Source organism: Dipteris shenzhenensis, chromosome 25 (genome assembly GCF_047967505.1).
Source record: "Dipteris shenzhenensis isolate YYH24624 ecotype China chromosome 25, Dip_SZ_1.0, whole genome shotgun sequence".
NCBI lineage: Eukaryota > Viridiplantae > Streptophyta > Polypodiopsida > Gleicheniales > Dipteridaceae > Dipteris > Dipteris shenzhenensis.
Genome location: NC_141620.1, coordinates 35,374,412 through 35,397,305, shown reverse-complemented (window position 1 = coordinate 35,397,305; position 22,894 = coordinate 35,374,412). Strand labels below are relative to the sequence as shown.

At 41.4% G+C, this 22,894-nt stretch overlaps 1 protein-coding gene across 1 annotated transcript; it reads right to left on the bottom strand.

Moving 5' to 3' along the window:
- Window positions 1–2,838: 2,838 nt before the first annotated feature.
- On the bottom strand, window positions 2,839–3,669 carry LOC147885809 (abscisic stress-ripening protein 2-like). Its single transcript, XM_087396967.1, has 2 exons — window positions 3,279–3,669; window positions 2,839–3,156 (listed from the first exon to the last, which is right to left on the bottom strand). Exons 1-2 carry the CDS (start codon window positions 3,483–3,485, stop codon window positions 2,998–3,000), a joined length of 366 nt encoding a protein of 121 aa, XP_087253093.1. The 5' UTR covers window positions 3,486–3,669; the 3' UTR covers window positions 2,839–2,997.
- Between the last annotated feature and the right edge of the window lie 19,225 nt (window positions 3,670–22,894).

Below are 22,894 nucleotides of genomic sequence, written 5' to 3'. Positions count from 1 at the left end.
ATCAGTTTGTGCATTTTTCAAAACACATTTGCTATTGATTGAAAAGCATTTGAGAAGGTTCATTTGGAAGAAGACCAAATGGAAATGGCTCTCATGGTCGGTGCTATGTTCCCCGAAGAAGCTGGGGGGATTTGGAGTCCTGGACTTGAGGAGATGCTCTATCTCTTTTCTTATGAAGCTCTAGGTGCTATTCCTGGAGTTCAAGGAGCCATGGATAGAGTTTCTCGACGATGCAATTCACAATGCCATTGTTAGACACTTCCCGATGCTAGAAATGTGGACTAAGGTCTTCTCTATTGTCCCACTCCATTTGAAGTCTAGCTTCTTTAATAGACTAGTGGCTATGTGGAAGGAGGGCATTTACATGCTTGGATAGAAAGGGCTGCCTGCAGGGGAGTTCGATTACTCCATTAGATTGTCAATCTGGTGGCAAGCTACCTAGCTAGGAGGTGGTTTCTTTGCAATGGGGAATGAAATCATTGCAAGGAGGTTAGATGCTAAGGGAGTTCATGCTTGGGAAGCCCTTTGGGATACCTGCTCAAGCAAGTGGTTATCCACTATTCAGGTTGAGTCAAAGTTCCTACTATCCTAGGCTGAAATGGCATTTCTGAGAGGATTATGAGCAAGATTTTGGATGATTGGCCAACCAATATACATACTTCACTTGGTTCACTAGTAGAGGAGTGGGAGTGGGGGGTTGGTATTCTCTTGAACAAACTTACTGCAAAGATAGCTCCTTGCCCACAAGACTAGTATCAGAGACTTAATGACATGTGGTTAAGAGATGATTGGAGCATATGCGACAGGGCAGGTTAGCACGCTTGTGGAAAGCCACACCTTATAGCAAGGTCAATTTCTTTCTGTGGAGGATAGGTGGTGTGAGCAGTTCCCTATAGACAACCATGTCCCTTGGCTGCACATGGATAGATGCAAGACATGCATATTCACTACAAATACCCTCACCCATCTGTTTTGAGGGTGTCCATGGGTTCGGAATGAGTGGGGGCTTATTCACTCGTGATGTGCTAAGAGCTTGGCATTGGAATTCATCTCCAAGGGTGGTGCTACCTTTGGAGCAGACCTTAGGCCAAATAATTTTATTCCCTAAGGTGTTAGATATGCTACATTATATAGATTTTGGGTCGCCAGATATGAGGCCTCGGTCAATGGCCTTCTTGTGTTTTCATTGTTCTATACATTGACAATTGTGGAAATAACTATTCAAGTTAGATGGCTAGAGGCTAACTGGCCAGATGAGGGTGCAAGAGCTAGTCTTCAAAGCATTGCGTGTGAAATGTCTTTTGGTTTTTATTAAGTATTATATGGTTAGACCACTTTCCAAAAACAAATAACATAAATGATATATATCTATCATCCATTAGGCCTATATGTGGGTGAGTGAAATGCTTAAGAGAGCATAAAATGGCATGAAAAGAAATGAGTGTACAAAGAGTAGTAAATGCAAATGGTCCAAAAGTCACAAGATGAATTTCATTAAGAGAGAGAGAGAAGGGGGAGGGGCTTGCTTAAAGAGAAGAAGAAGAAGGAGAGAGAGAGAGAGAGAGAGAGACAAAGAGAGAGAGGAGAAAGGAGAGAGAAAAGGAGAAGAGAAAGGGGAGAGGGGAGAGAGAAGTGACTTAGTCCTCTCTCTCTCTCTCTCTCTCTCTTCTAACTGCATGCATTAAAGCCTCTTACAAGGTGCATACTTGAACCAATCACCTTTGTACCAAAGTCATAAATACCAGCCTACCAAAGTTGCTAGCAACCAAGAGGAAATTCTCACCGAATCAATCATCTTTGTACCAAAGTCATAAATACCACCGAATCAATCATCTTTGTACCAAAGTCATAAATACCAGCCTACCAAAGTTACTAGCAACCAAGAGGAAATTCTCACCCCAACAAATAGATATAATCAAGATTTTTAGCTTTGCAAACCTTGATCCGTTGCTAAGGCTACCTAAAGGGCAGGTCTAAAAGATAAGAAGTAGCATATTGAATGGCCATTGGGAGTTAGCATTGCAAAGGCTTCGTCACACAAGATGCTAGGAGTGTGGAACAACGATAGATGATAGTTTTCACTTGAGGTAGCAACTCGTGTTCGAATCATAGAATATGCTCTAACAACAGACCTGATAGTTAGGTGAGTGTAGTGGGTGTGGGTGTGCTTTTCGAGGCGGGGGCGCGAGAAGAACTTAGGAGCGGGAGGAGAAAATTACAACGACGGGGGACCCAATCCTTGCTTAGAATATAACGTCCGAAAGGGATAAGAGAGCACAAGCGAGGAAGGAAGTGGGAGCAGGGACTCGACGGGACTTCAAAGGAGTGACGAAGAGAGAGAGAGAGAGAGAGAGAGAGGATCAGCGACTCGGAAGGACTTCAAGGGAGTGACGAAAAAGAGAGAGAGAGAGAGACGATCAGTGACTCGAAGGACTTCAAGGGAGTGACGAAAGAGAGAGAAAGAGAGACGATCAGTGACTCGAAGGTAGGAGGGACTCGGAGGAGTTCAAGGGAAGAGAGAGAGAGAGAGAGAGAGAGAGAGAGGGAGGGAGGCAGGAAAATGCATTTCATTGCAAGTCTAATTCAGCTGAACCGCGGCCTACTTCACCGCATCCCCTGCCAAACACACAGGTCTAAACGATTTTCTCACGAAAACAAATGGGATCATCGCACCAGCAAATCCAAACCCAACAAGAGAGCCGGGAAACGATCACTTAACAAAATGCACAAGAGCAGAGGATCGTGAAAAACGATCTATTTAACAAGAGAGCGATGGCCACATAGAGAGCGAGACGTAGATAGAGAGAGGACGACTAGAGGAGCAAAAAGAGAGAGCGATTTTACAAAATCCTTACATTCAAAAGGTTGTTTACAAAACGACCTTGGCAACCAAGATCTTAGCGTCCATAACATGAGTAAATCCTGGAAATTCACAAACTCTTAGCTATGAGAGCCTAGAGGCCGGCATTAAGCCTTGCTGCTGCTCGTGTCGATCAGTTACTGGTTATGCTTGGCCTCCTTTTCCAGGCCTTTCTTATCGTGGTGCTCGTGCAGAGCGAAAGCCCCAGATCCAATCGCTACTGCGCCTGCAAGTGCTTCTCCGATGTGGTGTTGGTGAGCGTGCTCAGGATCCTTCTTGGCTTGATGTTTCTCAAACTGTCACAAAATGAACAGAGGAAAGAAACCCACAACTGAGATCAGAACGTTTGTGATCGAAAGAGTATACGTCTCGACATCTTTATGCAAACACAGCAGCTGCACAAGAAAGCAAAGCTCACCATAGCGACAGCACCGCCAAGGAGAGCACCGGCCTCTGCGAGGTGCTCCTTCTGGGCGTGCTTCTTGATCTCGACCTTGGAGTCGACGGGCTTGCCGTCGACGAAGGTGGAGGATTGGAGGACGTCAGTGGTCTCGACGACGACGTCACCGTCGGAGGGCTTCTTGTGGAAGCCGAAGAGGCCACGGTCGGTACTGGAGTCGGCCATGGGAGATGAGGAGGGAGGGAGAGCAGAAGGCGGCGAGGGAGCGAAGTTCTTAGGATGGAAGGCTGAAGGACAGATAAGAGTGGGATCAGACGACGAATGTGGAAAAGGAGGACGGAGGGGTGGCCGATTTATAGGTTGTGAATCGACGGAAATTCTCACCGGATGTTCGAAACGTAACAGTCCAACACGGACTCCACACGGTTTCTCACACGTCTAGCATTTCCTTGCTAATCTCTCTTTGTGCTCCCATCACAAACATCTCTCTCCTCTTCTCCTAACCTTTCTTTCTTGCTCCAATCAAAAACGTTTGTCCTAAAATAGTGGGATAGAAATCGCAAATTTCCCAATCGGATCTTGACTGAAATATTCCTATGTGTTGCTTCTAATTATCACACCCTCATGAGTGGCCACACTTTGGCCAAGATTTATCCATCGTGGTACGCTTCAGCTTGGAGTTTTTTAGGGCTTGGACATTGGCTTGGATTCTATGATGTGGTAGAAACTAATGAATTTGCAAAGGGAACATCTCTCTCTCTCTCTCTCTCTCTCTCTCGTCTTCCTCTCATACGTTTCATTTGCCGCCCTTCATTTTCATCAAGCCTAAGCTTAATCAAGCATCATGAAAACAATGAAAATTATTTTTCTCATGTCCCTCGCTGTTGGTGCCCGTTGTTCAACATGAAGCATTTCCTCAAAAGTGTGCTGGGAATTTTGTTTGCAAAATTAGGGATGCGATGGAAGTGATTCGGTGAGAAAATTGTGAATAGATTGGATGGAGTGAATTTTTGAAGTCGGAGGATTGAATAGATAGGGGGGCTATGAGAGAAAAAAATCCATTAATTTGTATAAGGGGAAAGAAGAGGGGTGAAAAGGAATGGTTCATAAGCTAAGGTACAACCAAAAACATAAAAAATGTTTCTAGATGGAGGTCCAAGCTCTTTTAAAAGTCTCGAGATAGCAAGATCGTGACATCCTACATAGCCATGCCCTCCTGGTCCTACTAATCTTTCTGGACCTCCTACCACCTTCGTCTTCACGCCACTGGTGATATCTTCAGCAAAGAGTGAGGGCTTTTACTCATATTGATCACAAGATCACTTGGTTTCAGGGAAGAGACCTTAGAACCATCGATGTTATTGCCCCCGTTGTAGCTTTTCCAATGGAGCTAAGGGGCTGGAGCCGAGCTGTGGTCTCCAACGTGCCAGTTCCAATCACAATATAGGGTTCACTCTCATAGGCTGCGGGGGGTAGAAGCTCTTTAGTGAGCATGCCGAGCTCGCCAGGCGGGAGCTTGAGGCTACGGGAGTGGATGGCAAGGGTCATCAAGACTATTGGAGACTTTTTGTTGAGAAGGTACATAAAACCAAGGCTAGTTCACTCCTCAATAGAAGTTGCTACCATATTGCACCCCATGAAATTGCCTAATATCCAACGTCAAAGACCCTGCTGACATACATCGCAAGTGAAATACACTAGGCTTGAAGCATCATGAAACCCTATCCTCAAGGGTCTATAGTCTTGAGGTGCCTTGAAAGATAATCATCTTTTGGCATGATGTGTATTCTTATCTAAGAATTTGGAAGATATTCGATGCCCGTATGCAACTATGAGTGTTGATTTCCAATTCAGAGCGAGAAGCCCCCTCATCTCCTATGCGTGAAAGAATGAACACTCAAGCGGCCAAATTCCAATTTCCATGTAAGTCCAAGGCTCAAAAATCCAAGTTCACCATACTACTTTATCCAGATTAATTATTCCTTAATACTTCTTTATGCACCTTATTATTTATTTCCTTATCCGCCTTATTCCAACCTGAAAGACAAGCAAAAGCGTGCCTGCATTCTGCAGCTTTCTTCCATCAAACGTCTGCTCATCTCCGTGATTGTAGTCTGTCGGAGATTTTCCTTTTCATTTTAAAATTTGCAGAGTTCGAAGTCCGGTCCTGACTCCTGACAGGCTGTTTATACACCGACCATTTACAGTCGCGCTGTAGCACTCGAATCAGGATTCAGATCGATGAATCCCCGACTCCTGAAACGGCTGAAAGACAAGCGAAAAGCAGAGCAGCCGGATACACAAAGCGAAGCATGTCTTTTCATTCTGGGTCCTGAAAGACGAGCGGTAATCTCTTCATTCAGCACCTTTCTTCCATCATATGTCTGCTCATCTCCGTGTTTGTAGCTGAAAATCTCTGGAGTCTGTGTATCGGGAAAACTCCACACAGTCCGAACTTCAAAGTGCCTTTTGTACCGGCTTTTAGAGTGTTTATGCTCCCGAGTTTATGGTCGTTCCGGCCACAGTTCGAATGAATTTTGAAGCCTTGGAAGCTGGAAGACCGACCATTTACAGTAGCACTCAGAGTGATGAATCGCTCTGCTCAAGAAAGTGCGAATCCAGATCCCGAATCCGAACAGACAAATGCTTATTTCGATCAACCAAGCATATTGAACCAGGAACAAGGGCCTCGAATATGCAATGCATCATTGTGTCAACAAGGGATGCTTGGAACGTGAGCGTTAAAAAAAGCTTTTGTTCGTGTCAATTGAGAAAAGAGTTGAGAAAAGAGCTTCAAAGTGAACGTTATAAAGCATGGTTGGCTCCATCACCCCAAATGCTCCCATAAGGGCCTTAGCACATGGATGGGACTAGCTTTTGTTCGTGTCAACAAAAGAGTTGAGAAAAGAGCTTCAAAGTGAACGTTATAAAGCATGGTTGGCTCCATCACCCCAAATGCTCTCATAAGGGCCTTAGCACATGGATGGGACTCCCATGATTGTAATGAAATTCGTTATGCTTATTAACCATGCGTATTTCTAGAGGAGGTATTTTCGTAGCACATTTTATCGGTTGTACCATAATGACACATCATGAAACTAGCATTTATATAAGAGGCACCTCGGATTGTAAAAAATGCAGTGTTCTTCATGTACTTCTCATATCGTTTTCAAGCCTTTTGAAAGTAAATTTAGCCTCAGTTACAAAGATTGCTTGGTGAAAATCACTTCACATGTATAGGTTCTTGGCAAAGAGCGAACCTACAAAATGAGAGAATTATAAATAAAGAATAATGGTTTCTAATATAAAGTGATTGAGAATGAAAAATATGATAACAAGTATGTCAAAATGTGGGGATAAAGAATATGATAGCAACCACATCAAAGAGCTATAGTCTTTATTTGACATGAAAAAACTCATCCCTATCCACTTCGCTTTATGATAACAATGAAAGGTCATGACTTTTGAATGGTTCCTTATGGAGAGTGGTCACAAAAGGATGCGAGGAAGAACATTGGAAAGATTAATGCTGTACAAGCGACAACATGAATGTGTGCTTTAGAGTTAGATGGTGATGGGAAATCATGGGGACAGGGTATGCATAATACATATGTGTGGACATATGAAAATCATGATGGCACTAGATTGTGTTAATAATTAAGTAATCCCAAGAAGGGGTCAAGTTATTAATGGACATGAAGAGAGAACTCTCAAGAGGAAGCCTACAAAACGTGATAGGAAAGGAAATTAGATATAAAAAGTCCAAACACGGTGTGACAAGGGCTACCATTCTCAAAGGATGAAATAGAAGAGATGAAAAAGAGGACCATGCTAAGGAGGCTGGGAAATCCCTAAGGGGGACAAAGGCAAGCCCATAAAGATACATGTGGAGAGCAACCAAATGTAAGGAGCTCTAACTTTTTAAAAGGGGGCAAGAAAACCAGAGGCTATAAACGGTATTAGCAAGCTCGAGGAAATTTGGATATCTATTTGGAAAACCATGTGGTGTTAGGCCACCATGTTGAAATCATGAGTCGTGTTCTATCTTTGAAAAAGGAAAAAAAAAGTGGCACTTTGAGCATGGACAAGTTAGGGCTTAGAACATGTGAGGAGATAGGATGGGAATTGGAATAAGCAGTCCCATCCATATTCAAATGGGAATTGAAATAAGGGGTCCCATCCATATTCAAATGTGTTAGTATAGTAATCTCTCCCACCATGTGCTAAAGTCAAAAGAAATAGCAAGGGGTTAGGTGAGAGAGGAAACATTGCATCATTTCATGTGTTGGATGGGTTAGGAAGTGGGGACAAGGACACATGTCATCAATCCAAAGCATAAAAAAGTTGATCCAATTTCGTTTCCTAGGGTCTTGAGGCCATGGTCCGAGATTGGAGAAAAAGTTGCTGCCATCCTAAATCATCCTAGATCACTTTGTCTAGCATAAGAGTTATGGTGACAAATAGATTATTAATTTGCATACATCCATAGCCCTTTTGCCAAAAGGTAAAGGAGTAGCTCATGATCTAGCTTTTATGATTTTATTATCTCGATTTATCAACTCTATGGACGTGCCTTTCTATGCATTGATTTGGAACATTTAATCTTTGAATCAAGGCCGAGGATCGACAGCATGATTTAAAAAATGCCTTTACTTTTTATGTGAAACAAAGTAAGGGCATTAGGAAAAAATCTTGTAAACAAGAAACTTTAGACATAATTTTTGTGCTATGTTTGATGAGGCGCAATTCTCTTTCAATTCCAATGTTAGCCCTATTCTCAATAGTCAATAGTCACAATTAATAGCCCACAACAACATATGTTAGTCCTATTGTCAATAGTCTCAATTAATAGCCCACAACAACATATGCCATAATTTTGATCTCATCATTTAAGCATCGAGAGGCTATATGTTTAATCCATTATCCTAAAGTGCATTTTTAATATCCTAACCCATGTATGTAGAAGACATGTGATCAATACTAATCTATAAACCATATGTTCACATAGTCGCATTAATACATGTGCATCATATAACAAAGCATAATGTATAAACATTTCATTATTCCTCCATGGCCCCCCTATGTACCCCCCACCCCTACCTCTATTTCTCCCTTCCCCTTCTCCTTTCCCAAGAAAAGAGAAAAAGAAGAAGACATGTGAGGCCCGACATTATAGATTACTATAGTGCCATCATATATGCACTTATTCTTTACCTAAAATTCAAGGAGTATAATAACAAGTTCCCATGCATTTGAAGTGTAGCATTATTCTTGACGTGATTTCCTATGAAGTGCACAAACATTATAAATTTCAATTTCCTTTTTGTAAACATCATAGACATGCAGTCATAGAATGTGGCTAAACATGTATATCCATGAAAGGTAAATGAATAGGCATTAAATAAATTGCAAATATTTTCTCCTACTTGATCATCTCAATTGCATTATTCAAAATTTAGGGTTCAAACTATTTTGGTAATTTTCTTCAAACTATACAAAGGGGATTTGATTTGATGACATGACACCCTCCCATGTCATGAAATTTAGGGGGTCTTTCCTAATTAGAATGTACAAAGTATTACTTTGTATGAAATAGTTAGCTTCTATACCGAATGCCATATTTCATACTGAATTCCATATTGTATACTAAGCAATTATTGTTTAGTATAAAATAATTATTCTTACTAAACATACTTTGTGCAAAATATTGGGATTCTATTTGTGGTTGACATTTGGAATTGCAAAATTCACATACTTTTATTGAAATTTGGAAACATTTTAATTCCCTCAAATAAATTTTAATAAAATTTACTTGGTTCATCATAGGGGAAATTTGTATAGGCTAGCAAAGGACCTCTCTCATCTATGTTTCTTGCCTATTTATTGGTTCATACAAACATAAGAAACAACCTAAACATCTTCTCCTTGCAATTACTATCTATGTCACATCTATTTACCTCCTCTAAGTACCTCATCTTTAGAATACGTCCTTGAAGTACCTCATCTTTTTTATTTAAAAAAATACAAAAATTGCCGAATATATTCCGATGGGTGGTCAACCCTAAAAGACACTTCAAAACTTGGCCTACTGTGGGTGAAAGACCTTGGCCTACGCTAAAAGCCCTCTTTCCTTCCCATGAGAGGGTGGGTGCTAACCTCCAGCAAACTCATTCCCATGACTTCATCCTTCCTCTTTACAATTGAGCCTAGATCCCAAGGTTCACTTTGGTTAGCTTAATGATTGTTGAATCTCTTGCCCTGTATGGGACCCCATTTTAAAAAGCCACCTTGTTTCAAATTTCCCACACTGACAGTAACGGCGTTGCCCTGATGTATCGCCAGCAAGCTGCCAGTGTGGATGGTAGCCCTGCAAACTCCGTGTTTGTAAGCGACATCCTACATCTCTCGACCCGAGATAGAATTTGTGCATCAGCCCAGCGTTCCTGATTGCATTCTCCACTCTCCTCCACACCTCCCTGGTGATCTTGCTACTCCACAACAAATGACGGACACCTTCGATGCGTGACCACATAGGGGGCACTTTGGGTTGACCTCGATAAACGTAGATAGCCTCCCTCTAATGGGAATCCAGTGTTGCAACACTTTCCATAAGAAAAAAATAGCTTTTTCCCATGCATGATTGACCTTGGGAGACACAGACTGTGCCATGATTTCCTTGTTAATGACCTTGGGAGACACAGACTTTGCCATGATTTCCTGCAAATTTATATCTAGTTACATTAGAACTTTTTTCATGGAGGTGTAAAAAAGCGAGTGTCTTACTATCTAAAAAACGTGTGCCTAACTACCTAAGTCTTTTGGAAAATCCCTCCTTAGTACTACTTACCAAAGTTTAACAACTACCCTAATAACAACTCTAAGTTGATAGCATCCATAACTAAAGAATTAAAAACTTCCACAAAAATTTTCAAGTAAATATATACATTCCCAATTCCTAATGATTTTTCTTCACTTTAATATTTTTTCCCACTTTGAAATTTGTCCACTTAATAGTTTTTCCACTTTGAATTTTCTCCACTTTAATATTTCCTTTTCTTTAAATTTCAAGGAAGGTTGATAAGAGAGAGAGAGCGAGGGGAGATGTATATTTTTCTTTTTCTTCACTTTAAAACTTTTATTTAATATTTGCTTTAACTAGAAAAATAAACTTGCCTTAATTTAATAAGATATTAAAAGAAAATAAACATAAACATTCCACCTGCTTTTTGTTCAATTTTAAATATTCTTACGTTAAATGATTTTACTATTTTTCTTCATCTTTTTTCTTTATTTTAATATTTTTACGTGAAAGTTGGAGGTAACTTTATTCTAAATTTACTTTTTAAATTTTATCTTAATAATAAAATTAACTTAACTAAACTTACCTTAACTAAATTTAATTTAAAAAATAAAATAAATAAGTTAAAAAATTCCCTCTATTTATTTATTTTAAAAAAAAAGAGGAAGGGGGAATTTTTTACGTAACTTGGTTGGGAGGGGGGGGGTAATTAGGTTAAGCTTTGTCCCCCCCCCAAAAAAAACTGCTACACACGTAGCAAGTTCGAAAGAGGGGGGGGGGGTATTAGGTTAACACCTCCCCCCGTCCCAACTTGCTGCACGCATGGTAGGTTGGGAGGGGGGTTTATTAGGTTAACACCTCCCCCCTCTCCCAACCTGGTGCGCATAGGTTGGGGGGGGTATTAGGTTAACACCTCCTCGCCCCTCCCAACCTATTGCGCATGCATCAGGTTGGGAGGGGGGGGTTATTAGGTTAGCACCCCCTCCCTCCAAAACTAAAACGCGCGCAATAGGTTGCAGGGGGGGGTTTATTTGGTTAAGACCTCCCCCCTCTCCCAACCAGCTGCGCATGTAGCAGGTTAGGAGGGGGGGCAGGTTTATTAGGCTAACACCCCCCCTCCCAACTTGCTACATGTGCAATAGGCTGGGAGGGGGGGGTTAATTAAGCAAGGCAGTCATGAGCAGGGTGGCGTGACACATAATGGCACGGAGTGACACAGGGCAGTGCAAGGCATGGCTGCACAGAGCAGTGGCAAGGTGCAACCCCCCCTCCCAACCTCTACATGCACAATAGGCTGGGAGGGGGGGGTTAATTAAGTTAACCCCCCCCCTCCCAACCTGTTGTGCATGTAGAGGTTGGGAGGGGGGGTTGCACCTTGCCACTGCTCTGTGCAGCCATGCCTTGCACTGCCCTGTGTCACTCCGTGCCATTATGTGTCACGCCACCCTGCTCATGACTGCCTTGCTACCTTGCTCGACCTACTAGTTGTTGCCCTACCACTGCCGCAAGGAGGGAGGAGAAGGAGGGGAGGAGGAGGAGGAGAAGGAAGAGAAGAAGAAGGGGGAGGAGGAGGAGGTAGGAAGGAAGGAGAGAGGAGGAGGAGGGGAGGAGTTGATGGCAGCAGTGGCCCGAAGGAGGAGGAGGAGGGGAGTGGAGTCGGCAGCCTGAAGGAGGAGGGGAAGGGGAGTCGAGTGGGCGATGGAGAGAAGGGAGGAGGGGAGGCGGGAGGAGAAGAGGAGAAGGGGAGGAGGAGGGGAGGTGGGAGAGGAGTAGCAAGGGAGGGGGAGAGAGAAGAGGAGGGAGGGAGGGATTACCAAGAAGGAGGAGGATGTTGTTCATGGCGATTTGAAAAGTGAAGAGAATGAGGAAGGAGGAGTACTATATAGAATAGATTTAAGATAATCATGGTTAGGGCAAGTTTAGGGGTTTTTTTACCTCAGAAATATTGTGGTAGGAAGGGGGATAAACCCTTACCAGAGCTTGTACCATCTGATGAGAGTGAAGAGGGTATGTTTGTTGCAATTTGGGCATATGATGCAGATTCAAAATTGGATAACCAAGGTGGTCCAATTTGGGTGGCAAAGGTTGCTCATATAGCAAGGGATGAGAAGGGAATTCCTGTCACTTTCACAGCTTTATGGTATGAGCTGCACAACATTTAAAGCTTTATTAGACCATATTTGTGTGGGGGTGATCCATTTTTTTGCAAATTTACCTATGATGTATTGAGTAGAAGTCACCATTTACAACCTTGGGAAATTTTTAGGTTTATTATGTGGAACTTACACATCTAGTGTTCCCAAAATACCCAATTTATGAGTCTACGAAGTGATATTAAGCGGAGGTGACCAGTTCAAAAAAAAAGTCCAAACGAAGTGCGAAAGTCCAATTTTTTGGAAGAGTGTGTTTTTATCAAATAAGAAAACAAATTACAAATCACAATTTAAAAGATCATAGGAATAAGATCCAAAGAACTCTAAACTCTTAATAGAAGCACAAATTTACATTGTCATAAAAGATCTTGGAATCTCAAAAGAGATTATTAAGAACTCATACAAACAAAATAAACTCCATACACACACAAATCACATAAAACAAATTCCATTTAACAGAACACAAATCACCGTTCCCAAAAGAGATCTTAGAATCTCAAAAGAGAGATACTAAGAACTCTCACAAACAAACTCACAAAAGAGATCTTAGAATCTCAAAAAGAGATCCCAAAAACTCACACAAACAAACTACATTTTGATTAAGATCTCTAAGATTTCTTGAGAAACCTCCAAGGCCTACCTTGTTTTATTTTTCTTCTTTGATCTCTTCTCCTCTGCTAGAGAACCAAGCACAACATGAACAAAAAAAGCTACTCTCTGTGCATATATAGCCATCACGGCATGTATTCGTACCAATAACTATTCATAGGAATAGTTATTTGTATGAATACCTGGTTGTTCATATGAATACTATCGGATGACGTGGTGAATTCCTTAACAAACGTAATGTTGCATCATTTTTTTGCCCGATTTATTCTCCCTATTGAATCATTCGTCCAATTTTGCCCATATTTTTTGAATTCCTTAATAAACATAATGTGGCATCATTTTTCTGCCTGATTTATTCTCCCTATTGAATCATTCATCAAATTTCACCCATATTTTTTAAATCATGAATTTGAATTTTTCTACTTAGGTTTGGATGCTACATATACACCCATTTGGATTGTAAAGAAAGGAGGTTGTCATCATGAAATTGCCTTTGACTAGAGGGCCACATGTAGAAATGACAAGGTAGGGTGCTCTACATATATACTCACCCAAAGTCATGCTGACAATGACAAGGTAGGGTTCTCTACAAGACATACTCACAATTGTACCTATTCCCATTAATTAATTTATCATTGTTTGTTGCATCGATTGATATTCATGATTAATCTAAGCTCAAATATGCATTGATGCATGCATATTCATCCTCTTGGCCTCTGTACTACTTTGCTTCCCTCCGTTCCCCTCCTACTCTGACTCACAGCTCTCCCCTCCACCTATATTGCTCCTCTCGCCCTTCCTGCTGCACCCCTCCATGCGCCCTTCCTCTCTACCTCCCAATTGTTGCATCCTTCCTCTGCCCCTCCCTACTCTCCTCTCCCCTCCCTCCCCCTCTCCCTCTCAGGGATTCCTCTCTCCCCTTATCTACTCAGGCCCTCTCTTTCTCTCTCTCTCTCTCTCTCTCTCTCTCTCTCTCTCTCTCTCTCTCTCCCCCCTCAACTCTCCCTCTCCCTCCCCCAAACATAATCATATGACATTTTGACACCACTCATCGCAATCCTTGAGAGCCTTTTATAGGCCCTCCTTCTCCTCTACCCTCCTCTCTTCAGCTTGCCTTGGTCTATATAGCAAGCTGCATAAGCTTCTGGAGAGGGGAAGCTTCTCCAAGAAGCTCTCATGGCTTCTGGAATTGAAGCTTCTCAATTTCATTTCGTTCCTTACGTTTATCAATTTTGCATCTCATCGCTTCTTAGGTTAATTGAACATTTTCAAGTGCACACCATCACAAATAATTAATTAATTGGCCCCAAATTCTTGTTGGGGGGCCCTATTACCCAACGAGAGCTTTGATCTCAAATGGGGTGTCATATCTATGCAGTTCTAGTAATCTTGAGAGTTTTGGGCCTGATCAACCCAAGACTAAGGGTTCTAAACTTGTCACTTGGAGCTTTAACCAATGCATGCTAAAGAATAAAATAGATTGATTGTACTAATCTAATGGGTAAAGATGAATAAGTTATGTGCAAGAAGGTAAGCTCATGAAGATGACAAGGGATGCATCATACTAGGAATCATGGATAAGTACTCTATGCTTTTTGTTTTTTATTTGAATCTTGATTACTTGGACACATACTACTATTTGAATTGATTGGAAGGTATATCATGGAGCAAGGAATTGAGATAATGAAGCTCAATGTAGGAATATGAAGCATGAAATCGATCATGAAGACTTGAAGAGATGAAGTCCTATCAATTGAGGACAATCAATCCCCAGCAATAGGGCATGCTAAGACAAAATTATGGTCTAGATTGTATCAGGCTAATTGATAAAATGTATTAAAATAGAAGGTGGGTTAGGTAGGTTTAATGGCAAAAGCCACATAAATCATGTAAAAGATGAGCACTCACACATGTAGGATGCATGGGTGCATTTAAATGGTAGGCATTCATAAGTCATAGCCTCTCATAGGCTAAGGGTAGAAATGGGATATGTGGGCTTGGATCCCAAGGGCCACTATTTAAAGGGTAGTACCCTTTCATGTCTCACATTCATTCTCCCTTCCTTTGCATTCTCTGCATTCATTCTCCCTTCCCTTGCATTGGCCTGCAATAGCTTCAAATTGAAGAACCCATTGTTAAGACTATGGATTCATTGGTTGCTATTACTGCCATTGATACTCCAATGGTAGATGACCAAGTATCTATGGTTATGGTAAAAATAAAAAAGAAGATGGTCTCAAACATTATTGTGGATGGTGGTCCTAGAGTCAATATAATTTTGGCATTTATAGTGAATAAGTTATAGTTGAAGAATATGACACGATCTCCATTCCAAGAATGAATGACTAATCAATAGCCCATGGAGCTCATATGTATGCTTTTTGATGTTTTGACTATTGATGGCAATAATTATACCATGATTTTGTTGGTTATTCCCATGGAAGAGAATGCATGTGACCCATGGAGACCATAGGTATGTTTTTTGATGTTGTCCTGACTATTGATGGCAGTCATTATACCGTGATTTTGTTGTTTATTCCCATATGGAAGATGATTCATATCCCTTATTATTGCAAAGACCCTAGTTGAAAAGTGCCAAAGCATTTCATGATTGGGGAATTGACTTGACGAGAAATCACAAGTGGAGATAAGGAAATTTAAATTCCAACCAACCCAAGTATGTTGAGTTACAGACCTCAAAATCTATAAGTTAAGGATTAGTTTCCACAGAACATTGAAAATCTATTTATGGAGCTTCAGATTGTGCTAGTAGGAAAGATTGACATATTCCACATAGCTACTTACCTCAAGCAGAAGATTAAAGAAGAAAAGATAGATGCACAACAAAACTTGTATCCAAGCAATTTCACTGAGGATGTAGTCAGGGAAAGAGACATTGTTGACACTCAACTCATAATTATTCCGTTAGATTCAAACCAGTTGCAACTCAAAAATTAAATTTGGGATCAAGATGGGAGCCTAAAACAATGTCAACAGTGCTTATGTGGTTGATGATTATTTAATTTAAGTTAAGAATCTCTGCATTAAGTACAAGGATGTTTTTTCATGGAGTTATACAGATTTGGAAGGAGTTCCTTTGTCAGCGTATAATTCATTTGGTCCCATATGCCAAACCTATCACGAAACAGAAGTACAGAATAAAACCAAATTTGCTAAGCAAGTCAAAGTCGAGCTAGATAAGCTCATTCAAGTAGGCTTCATCTACTCAATTGATAAAAGTGATTTGATTTTTCCTATTCCATTCAAAGATGCTATACTTGACCAAGTTGCACGACATGAGATGTACTCCCTCACGGACGGATATATTAGCTACAATCAATCTTTTGTTGACCTGAAGATTAGAGCAAAGCTTTTTTGGTCACTGAATGGGGTTTGTATGCCACAAAGGTTATGCTCATTAGACTCGGGAATGCACCTTCTACTTTTTCAAAAATTTATGGTTGAAACTTTCAGGGATTATTTGACTAAGTTCATTGCTAGTTATTTGTATGACTTTGTGCTTACCCATCTTTTTCTATTCATTATGAAATATCTAAGTAGATATTTGATAGGTGTGAACAAGTTGGTATTTCTTTAAATCTAGTTAAATGTGTTTTCTATGTTCGAGTTGGTGTACTAATAGTCATGTCATATCTTTGGATGGAATTAGGACTGAACCTAGCAAGATCAAAGTATTGAGTCTACAATCAGTTTGACTAAACTTTGCTCTTTTGTTGGGTTCATAAAATTTTGTAGGTGGTTTATTTGGAATTTTGCTAAAATAGCTACCCCATTCTATGAGTTCACTACGAAGGATGTCAAGTTCTAGAGGACCCTCGAGTTATCCAAAGTTTTCCTTGAATTGAAGGCAAAAGGCTTCTGAAACACCAATTCTTAGCAACCAATGTGGGATGTCATATTTCATGTGCATGTGCATACATTAAGATATGCCATAGGAATTATTTTATCTCAACCAAAGGGTAAGATGGATTATCCTTTTTAATATGCTAGGAGACTAATGATTGAGCCCAAGTGCAATTATAGCACAACCAAACAAGAAGCCTTGGGAATGGTTTATAGTGCTTAGGAATTTCATTAGGTAATCAGTTCGTTTTCTATGTGGATCATCAGGCTCTATCATATCTGATCAACAAAACTGTCATTCAAGGTAGGTTGGTGAGATGGATGCTTTTGTTGTAGGAGTTCAATTTTAGAATTATTCATAATCTTGGTAAATCACATGTAGGAGAAAATTTCTTATCTCATCTTTGACAACAAACATCCGAGTAGATGTTTTTTGATGCTAATCTATTTGTTGTTGATTTCAAAGAAACTAAGTATGATGACTTGCTACAATATTTATCTAAGGGTACTTTCCTTGAGCAAAGTCTAAAAGATAAGTGCAGCAAATTGTTGTCAAAGCATGGAAATACACTTTGTTTGATGGTCACTTGTATCGCCAATGTGTTGATGGTGTATTATGCTAATGGGTTTTACTGCACAAGTGACCTATGGTGTCTGTTGAGGCTCATAAGGTCTTGCTTAAGGTTATCCTATAGGAGATCTCACAGATCAAAAAGTTTTGCTTGCAAGATTATGTTGGAGTACATTGTTTTGGGATGTCCAGGCCTTTACTATTCAGTGTGATGCATCAGCATATAGGAAGGATGATTCCATCAGATCATATGCCTTTGCAACCGAGTGAGCCTTGGGAAGATTTTCATAGATGGGGCCTCAAATTCATTCGTCCTTTCAAAACAACAAATTCATTAGTCCTTTCAAAACAACTAAAAATAGAATAAGTATATCATTGTTGCAATTGATTATGCTACTAAGTTGGCTAAGTGTCCATGGGTGGAGGGAAGGCAAGGAGATTCCTATCGAACCACAATCTCAACAAAGAAAAACATACATTGTCTCAAAGTAGTTTGGGTTGGGAATACTAGAAAGCATTGTGTGAATGCATGACCAATAAGGCTTCTCATCCTCAAGTAGCAACTTTGAGAGCTAAAATATGGACAAAGGTAGATGCATTGATAAAATTGCTTCGCCAGGTTCAAATCGATGAGATGTATTATGAAAGGTTCAGGATGGCTGTGAAAGAGTTTATGCAATTAATGGTGAAAGAATGGGGGGAGTCACACATTATGCATTACATGGTAATCTTAGCACTTGCTTTATAAATAGTTTTTGTTGATAAAATGATTCTCATCATGTTTGCAGCATATTCTCTATGCACACGAACCATGGCTTGTATAAAATTGGGGTCCTTTGTCCATTTGGAATACACAAGGCATGGAGAAGTTGCACTATAGAGCCAAGGCAGCCTACTTTAGGAACTCAAGGAATGGTGGTGGTGTCACTTGCAGCAATGCATTGCATGAGATGTTCGACTAGTTTTTTAGATGTTTCCTAGGAAGGACTTTGAAGTTTGAAAAGGAAAAGGCATCAAAACTTAGCAAAAGCAGTTCAAATTGTATCAAAGAATAGAAGGCATAGTGCTTGGAAAGCATCCATAGGGAGTGGAGGAGCCGCACATTGGTTGCAAGCTAGAATGAGAGAAGGGAGCAGATGGGTCCAACCACCAACAGAAGCTATGGTGTAATTGTATACAAATATGAAATAAATATATTGCTTATTTTGACCACAATTTGTGTACTCACTCTTTAATATCTTGCTTATTTTGACCACAATTTTTGTACTCATAGATGTTGGGGAAAGTGGGGACATGGTGAAGGAGGGAGGAGAGAAGGGAGGGGCATGGGGTGGGGTAAGGGGAGGGGTGGAGTGGTAGCAAGGGTAGGGGGAGGGGGGGTGGGGGGTATGGGGGAGGGCGAGGGGTGTGAGCGGGGCAAGTAGGGGAGGGCAATGGGGGGGAGGGCAACGAGGGTGGGGGGGTTAGGGTGGGGGCAGGGGACACGGTGAAACCCTAAATGTAGTTAAAAGGGATGTCAAAACATGATGGGCCTTTATAAAACATTAAAAAAACCCTAACTCTCATTATTCAATGGCAAGAGTGAAGAACACTGCTAGACCCACTGGACGCTGCCTCCACCCTTCCTCCTCTAGCTCCACCACCTCCATGGTATCTGCGGACACGAATCTATCTGAGTTCGATGGCACCTCCCCTGACTCTCATGAGCCCTCCCCCAACTCTTGTGAGGTCTCCCAGGACTCTCGTGAGTCCTCCCCCAACTCTCCTGAGCATGAGCCTTCCCCTTAGCCTTCCCTTCAACCTTCCCCTCAACCGTCCCCTCAGCATGAGCCCCAAGAGCATGAGCCTTCCCCTTAGCCTTCCGCCTAGCCTTCAGCCTCAGCCTTAGCCTAACCCTCAACCTTCCCCTCAGCCTTCCCTTCAACCTTAGCCTTCCCCTCAGCCTCAGCCTCGACCCTCAGCCTTCTCCTCAACCTTCCCCTCGGCCTTCCCCTCCCTATGAGAGCTCTCTCCCGATCGAACAAAATGTGTTCGATAACCTCCCGGACATAAAGAGGCTTCCTGAGGGCCAATAGACTACCAGGAAGAGCACCATCTTCCCTCTCCTGGTGATACAGCCAAACGTAGAGATGATCCCTGTGCCCACATGAATAGGGTAAAGCAGATGTCGAGGAAGCCCCATCCCAAAGAAGGACGAAGCTCAAGACATCTGCGAGAGGAGGAGTTGGAGGAGGATCAACACAGACAAGAGCAATGAAAGAAATTCAAGGCAGACAGGAGGCCGTGGGATCGCATTCGGGTACCTATACAGCCTCCACCAAGAGTCAGGAAACCGTACAAAGCAAAGCCAGGAGCGCCAACCCTAAGGGGGATCAGGAAAATGTAGAAGACCACCAACAACCTGATCCCACATGCTCCCTTCCAACATGTGGTACGGGAGATAGCACAGGGATACAAGGATGACGTGTGATTTAGCATAGGAGCTATGGGGGCGCTCTAAGAGGCTATGGAGCAAGTGACCACCGCTCTATTCGAGGATGCCAACTTATGTGCCATCCATGCAAAGCGCGTCACAGTCATGGACAAGGACATGGCTCTGGTGAAGTGGCTACGGAGTGACCCAAGTTTGAAGCCCTAGATTCTCTTGCAACCCACTCTTAGGACTTAGACCACCCCTTGCCTTTGAAGGCACTATCTTGTATCTAAGGCCCAAGGGCTGATCTTTTTTAATAAAATATATCAACATTTCTACACTATCATTGTTGTGTATTTTCCATTTCTATGACTGCATTAACTGATCATTTTTATGTAAGTTTTGAATTCTATCAAATCTTGAAGGAATTTCACCGTTGCGCAGAAGCAAAAAGTGTATGGCACATCACTAGAACCCCAGAAAACCCAAAACCCACCACGGTGCAAATTTGGGCATTCTGGCAAGGGTGCGATTTTGGGCATTCTGGACTTGCCAGAATGCCCAAATTTGCACCGTGGTGGATTTTGGGCATTCTGGACTTGCCAGAATGCCCAAATTTGCACCGTGGTGGATTTTGGGCTTTCTGGAGTCTTGGTGATGTGCAGGACACTTTTTCCTTCTGCACAATGGTGAAATTCCTTCAAGATTTGACAGAAATGAACTTTCGATACCCAGAATTGGTGAAAATGATACTAAATTGGCTAGAAATGTATAAAATTAACACAATTAAAATGATGGAGAAAATATTACATCAAAGACTCAAACAAAATACAATGGAATTCATGACGAGCAATGATAACTTAAAACAAAGAATGATCTCGCCCAAATGCACGACAAACATTACCTCATCGAGATGAGAATTCATCAAGCTCAAACGCATCCTACAACAATTCAACAAACATTAGAAGATCGACAAAACAAATTATATTGAAAGAACATTAAAATAAAAATATTGTTTGAACTTACCACTATAGCATCGTCGGCTTCTATACCTTCCTCATTTGCAATGTTGATGGAACCAAGTGCTGTGTGATGTTCCATTTGGGAGGTGAACACTTTCTCCTAACCTGTGTTGGAGGTGGAAGCTTCTGCATGAGAGGGTTGTCCATCGTATATGGACATGTCTACATTCCTCATTGAAACCAGCGTCATCAAGAGAAAGTCTTCCATTGTCTGGTCTTTGGTACCTAAAACCTCGGGATCTTTGACACGTGTCAACATCGAACCCTAATAGGACTCTGCATGCCTCATCCTCTCGTAGTCCAAAAAGAATCTCTATGTCATGGAGGAATACGTACTCTTCTCCCCATCGATGATGAGGGGGGACAAGGACCATAATTCAAAGTCTGGGTCAGCGGTCTCTGATGCAGATTCTTACTCGATTGGGGGCTCTTGAAGTAGGCTCAATGCTTGAGCTACTTCCATCTCCTCTATTGGATCGTCAAGACTCTCTTGCATGTAGATGTCTAAATCTACCAGATCAGCAGTTCTAGTAGAGGGGGTGCTGGACGATGAGGCTTCTAAATCTACCAGATCAGCAGTTCTAGTAGAGGGGGTGTTGGACGATGAGGCTTCTTCCTCTAAATTTCCTTCTTGGAGAAGGAAGATGAACGTCATCTCCCATGAAAGGAATTTGGTGCCTGTATTTCCTATGATCCCCGTATCTAGGATGTCTTGAACTTCGACTGTCCTAAACCCTTCGTCTGTAAGGTTGTCACAAAAGCGAGCCAAGCGCTTTACAAACTTGGGTTCCTCTATGAACAGATACTTTATGTAATCTATGGGAACCCATCTCTTTGAAGAGTGGTCAAGTGTATAGGCAAAATTTGAGAAATTATCTTGCATGTAAAGAATGAGATCTGAGAAGTCATCCTTGGCTCACACATATGTGCCTAGGACATCTAAAGTCCTATCAAACACTAAAAATAGCTCTTCCTCATGATTTGCAAATGCAGTTCGTGAGATGAAGTCATGGAATGTAGTTCTAGCTAAATCCATTGCAAATAGCAGTTGATGGAGGGAGTAACTTCTGAGGACGGGAGTTTCTATGGCTCCCTAAATGTGAAAGTGAGAATGTGACGTAAAAAGGGCTCTTACCCCTTAATATATATCAAAACCCTAAAACTTAAAATTAATCATAAAATCCCCAAATTTTTTGAAAAACATTTACCACGAACTAAAAGGAGAAAACATTAAAAGAAATAACATTTTAATTTAATTGTCCATCATCTTTTGAAGCAATAATTAGGATTTGACAGACAAAAAATTAAATGCTGCACTAGGCAAACACACTGTTAGCAATCTTCAAAGTTGCAGGAGGAATGAAATTGGCACTATGCATGCACTTCTCCACATGGCGGCTGACCTTACCACCATTTAAGGTAAAGTAAAAGGACTCACATGCCAACCTCCATGGGCAATAGGTGTTCTTGCACATCCCTTAGAGTCCATTGCGATGTGACATTCACATTCTTGACATCTCCCTCTTCAACATCAATAGACAAACTTACCCCCATATTGTCTTCATCATTAGAGTCTAGGGGAAGCCACCGACCATTTGTTTTCTTCTAGCGCCTATACTGAAAAGCTAAATACAACATTTGGCATGACAAATGGTATCTAATAACCACATTGTCTTTACATGCGTGACATTGAAACAATCACTCTTTTGGTCGCCTGACGTGGTTTCCCAATTCATCCCAAGTAGATCTTCAAGAGCATTTTCATCTACACACTTGCAGGACCACATAGTTTTTGTTCTATGCATATGTATATTCTGAAATAAAGAAGCAAAAATGTGCAGAGGCATAAACCAAGATAACCTTGCCCATTTGGATCCAAATGTAAACTTCATGGCCATGCCCACATCCTTTGCAATCTTGTCCTTGTACGATTGCAATGTCCTCGAGTCCACATTGCTGCAATCCATGTCTTGAAGTTGTGGTGGTGCAATGGTTTCTAGATGGCCATAGCTTGATGATGTCGTTGGAGTGATGTATGTTGCATTATACCAATACACATTCTTCATTCACAAGGAGGTCAACTTCTCCCTGGCATGCATTTGCTTACCGAAATCCTCATGAATCACAGCAGTGAACTTGCCTATGAATGATTCAATTCGTTCCCACTCCTCGAGGTCCAAAGGGAAAAGATTTGCCACCATGA

Bases quoted from the DNA above. Each gene is read 5' to 3' on its own strand.
- LOC147885809 (XM_087396967.1), bottom strand. From the start codon at position 3,485: ATGGCCGACTCCAGTACCGACCGTGGCCTCTTCGGCTTCCACAAGAAG. The intron at 3,157-3,278 runs GTGAGCTTTGCT...ATTTTGTGACAG, and splicing joins TTGGCGGTGCTGTCGCTATG to TTTGAGAAACATCAAGCCAA.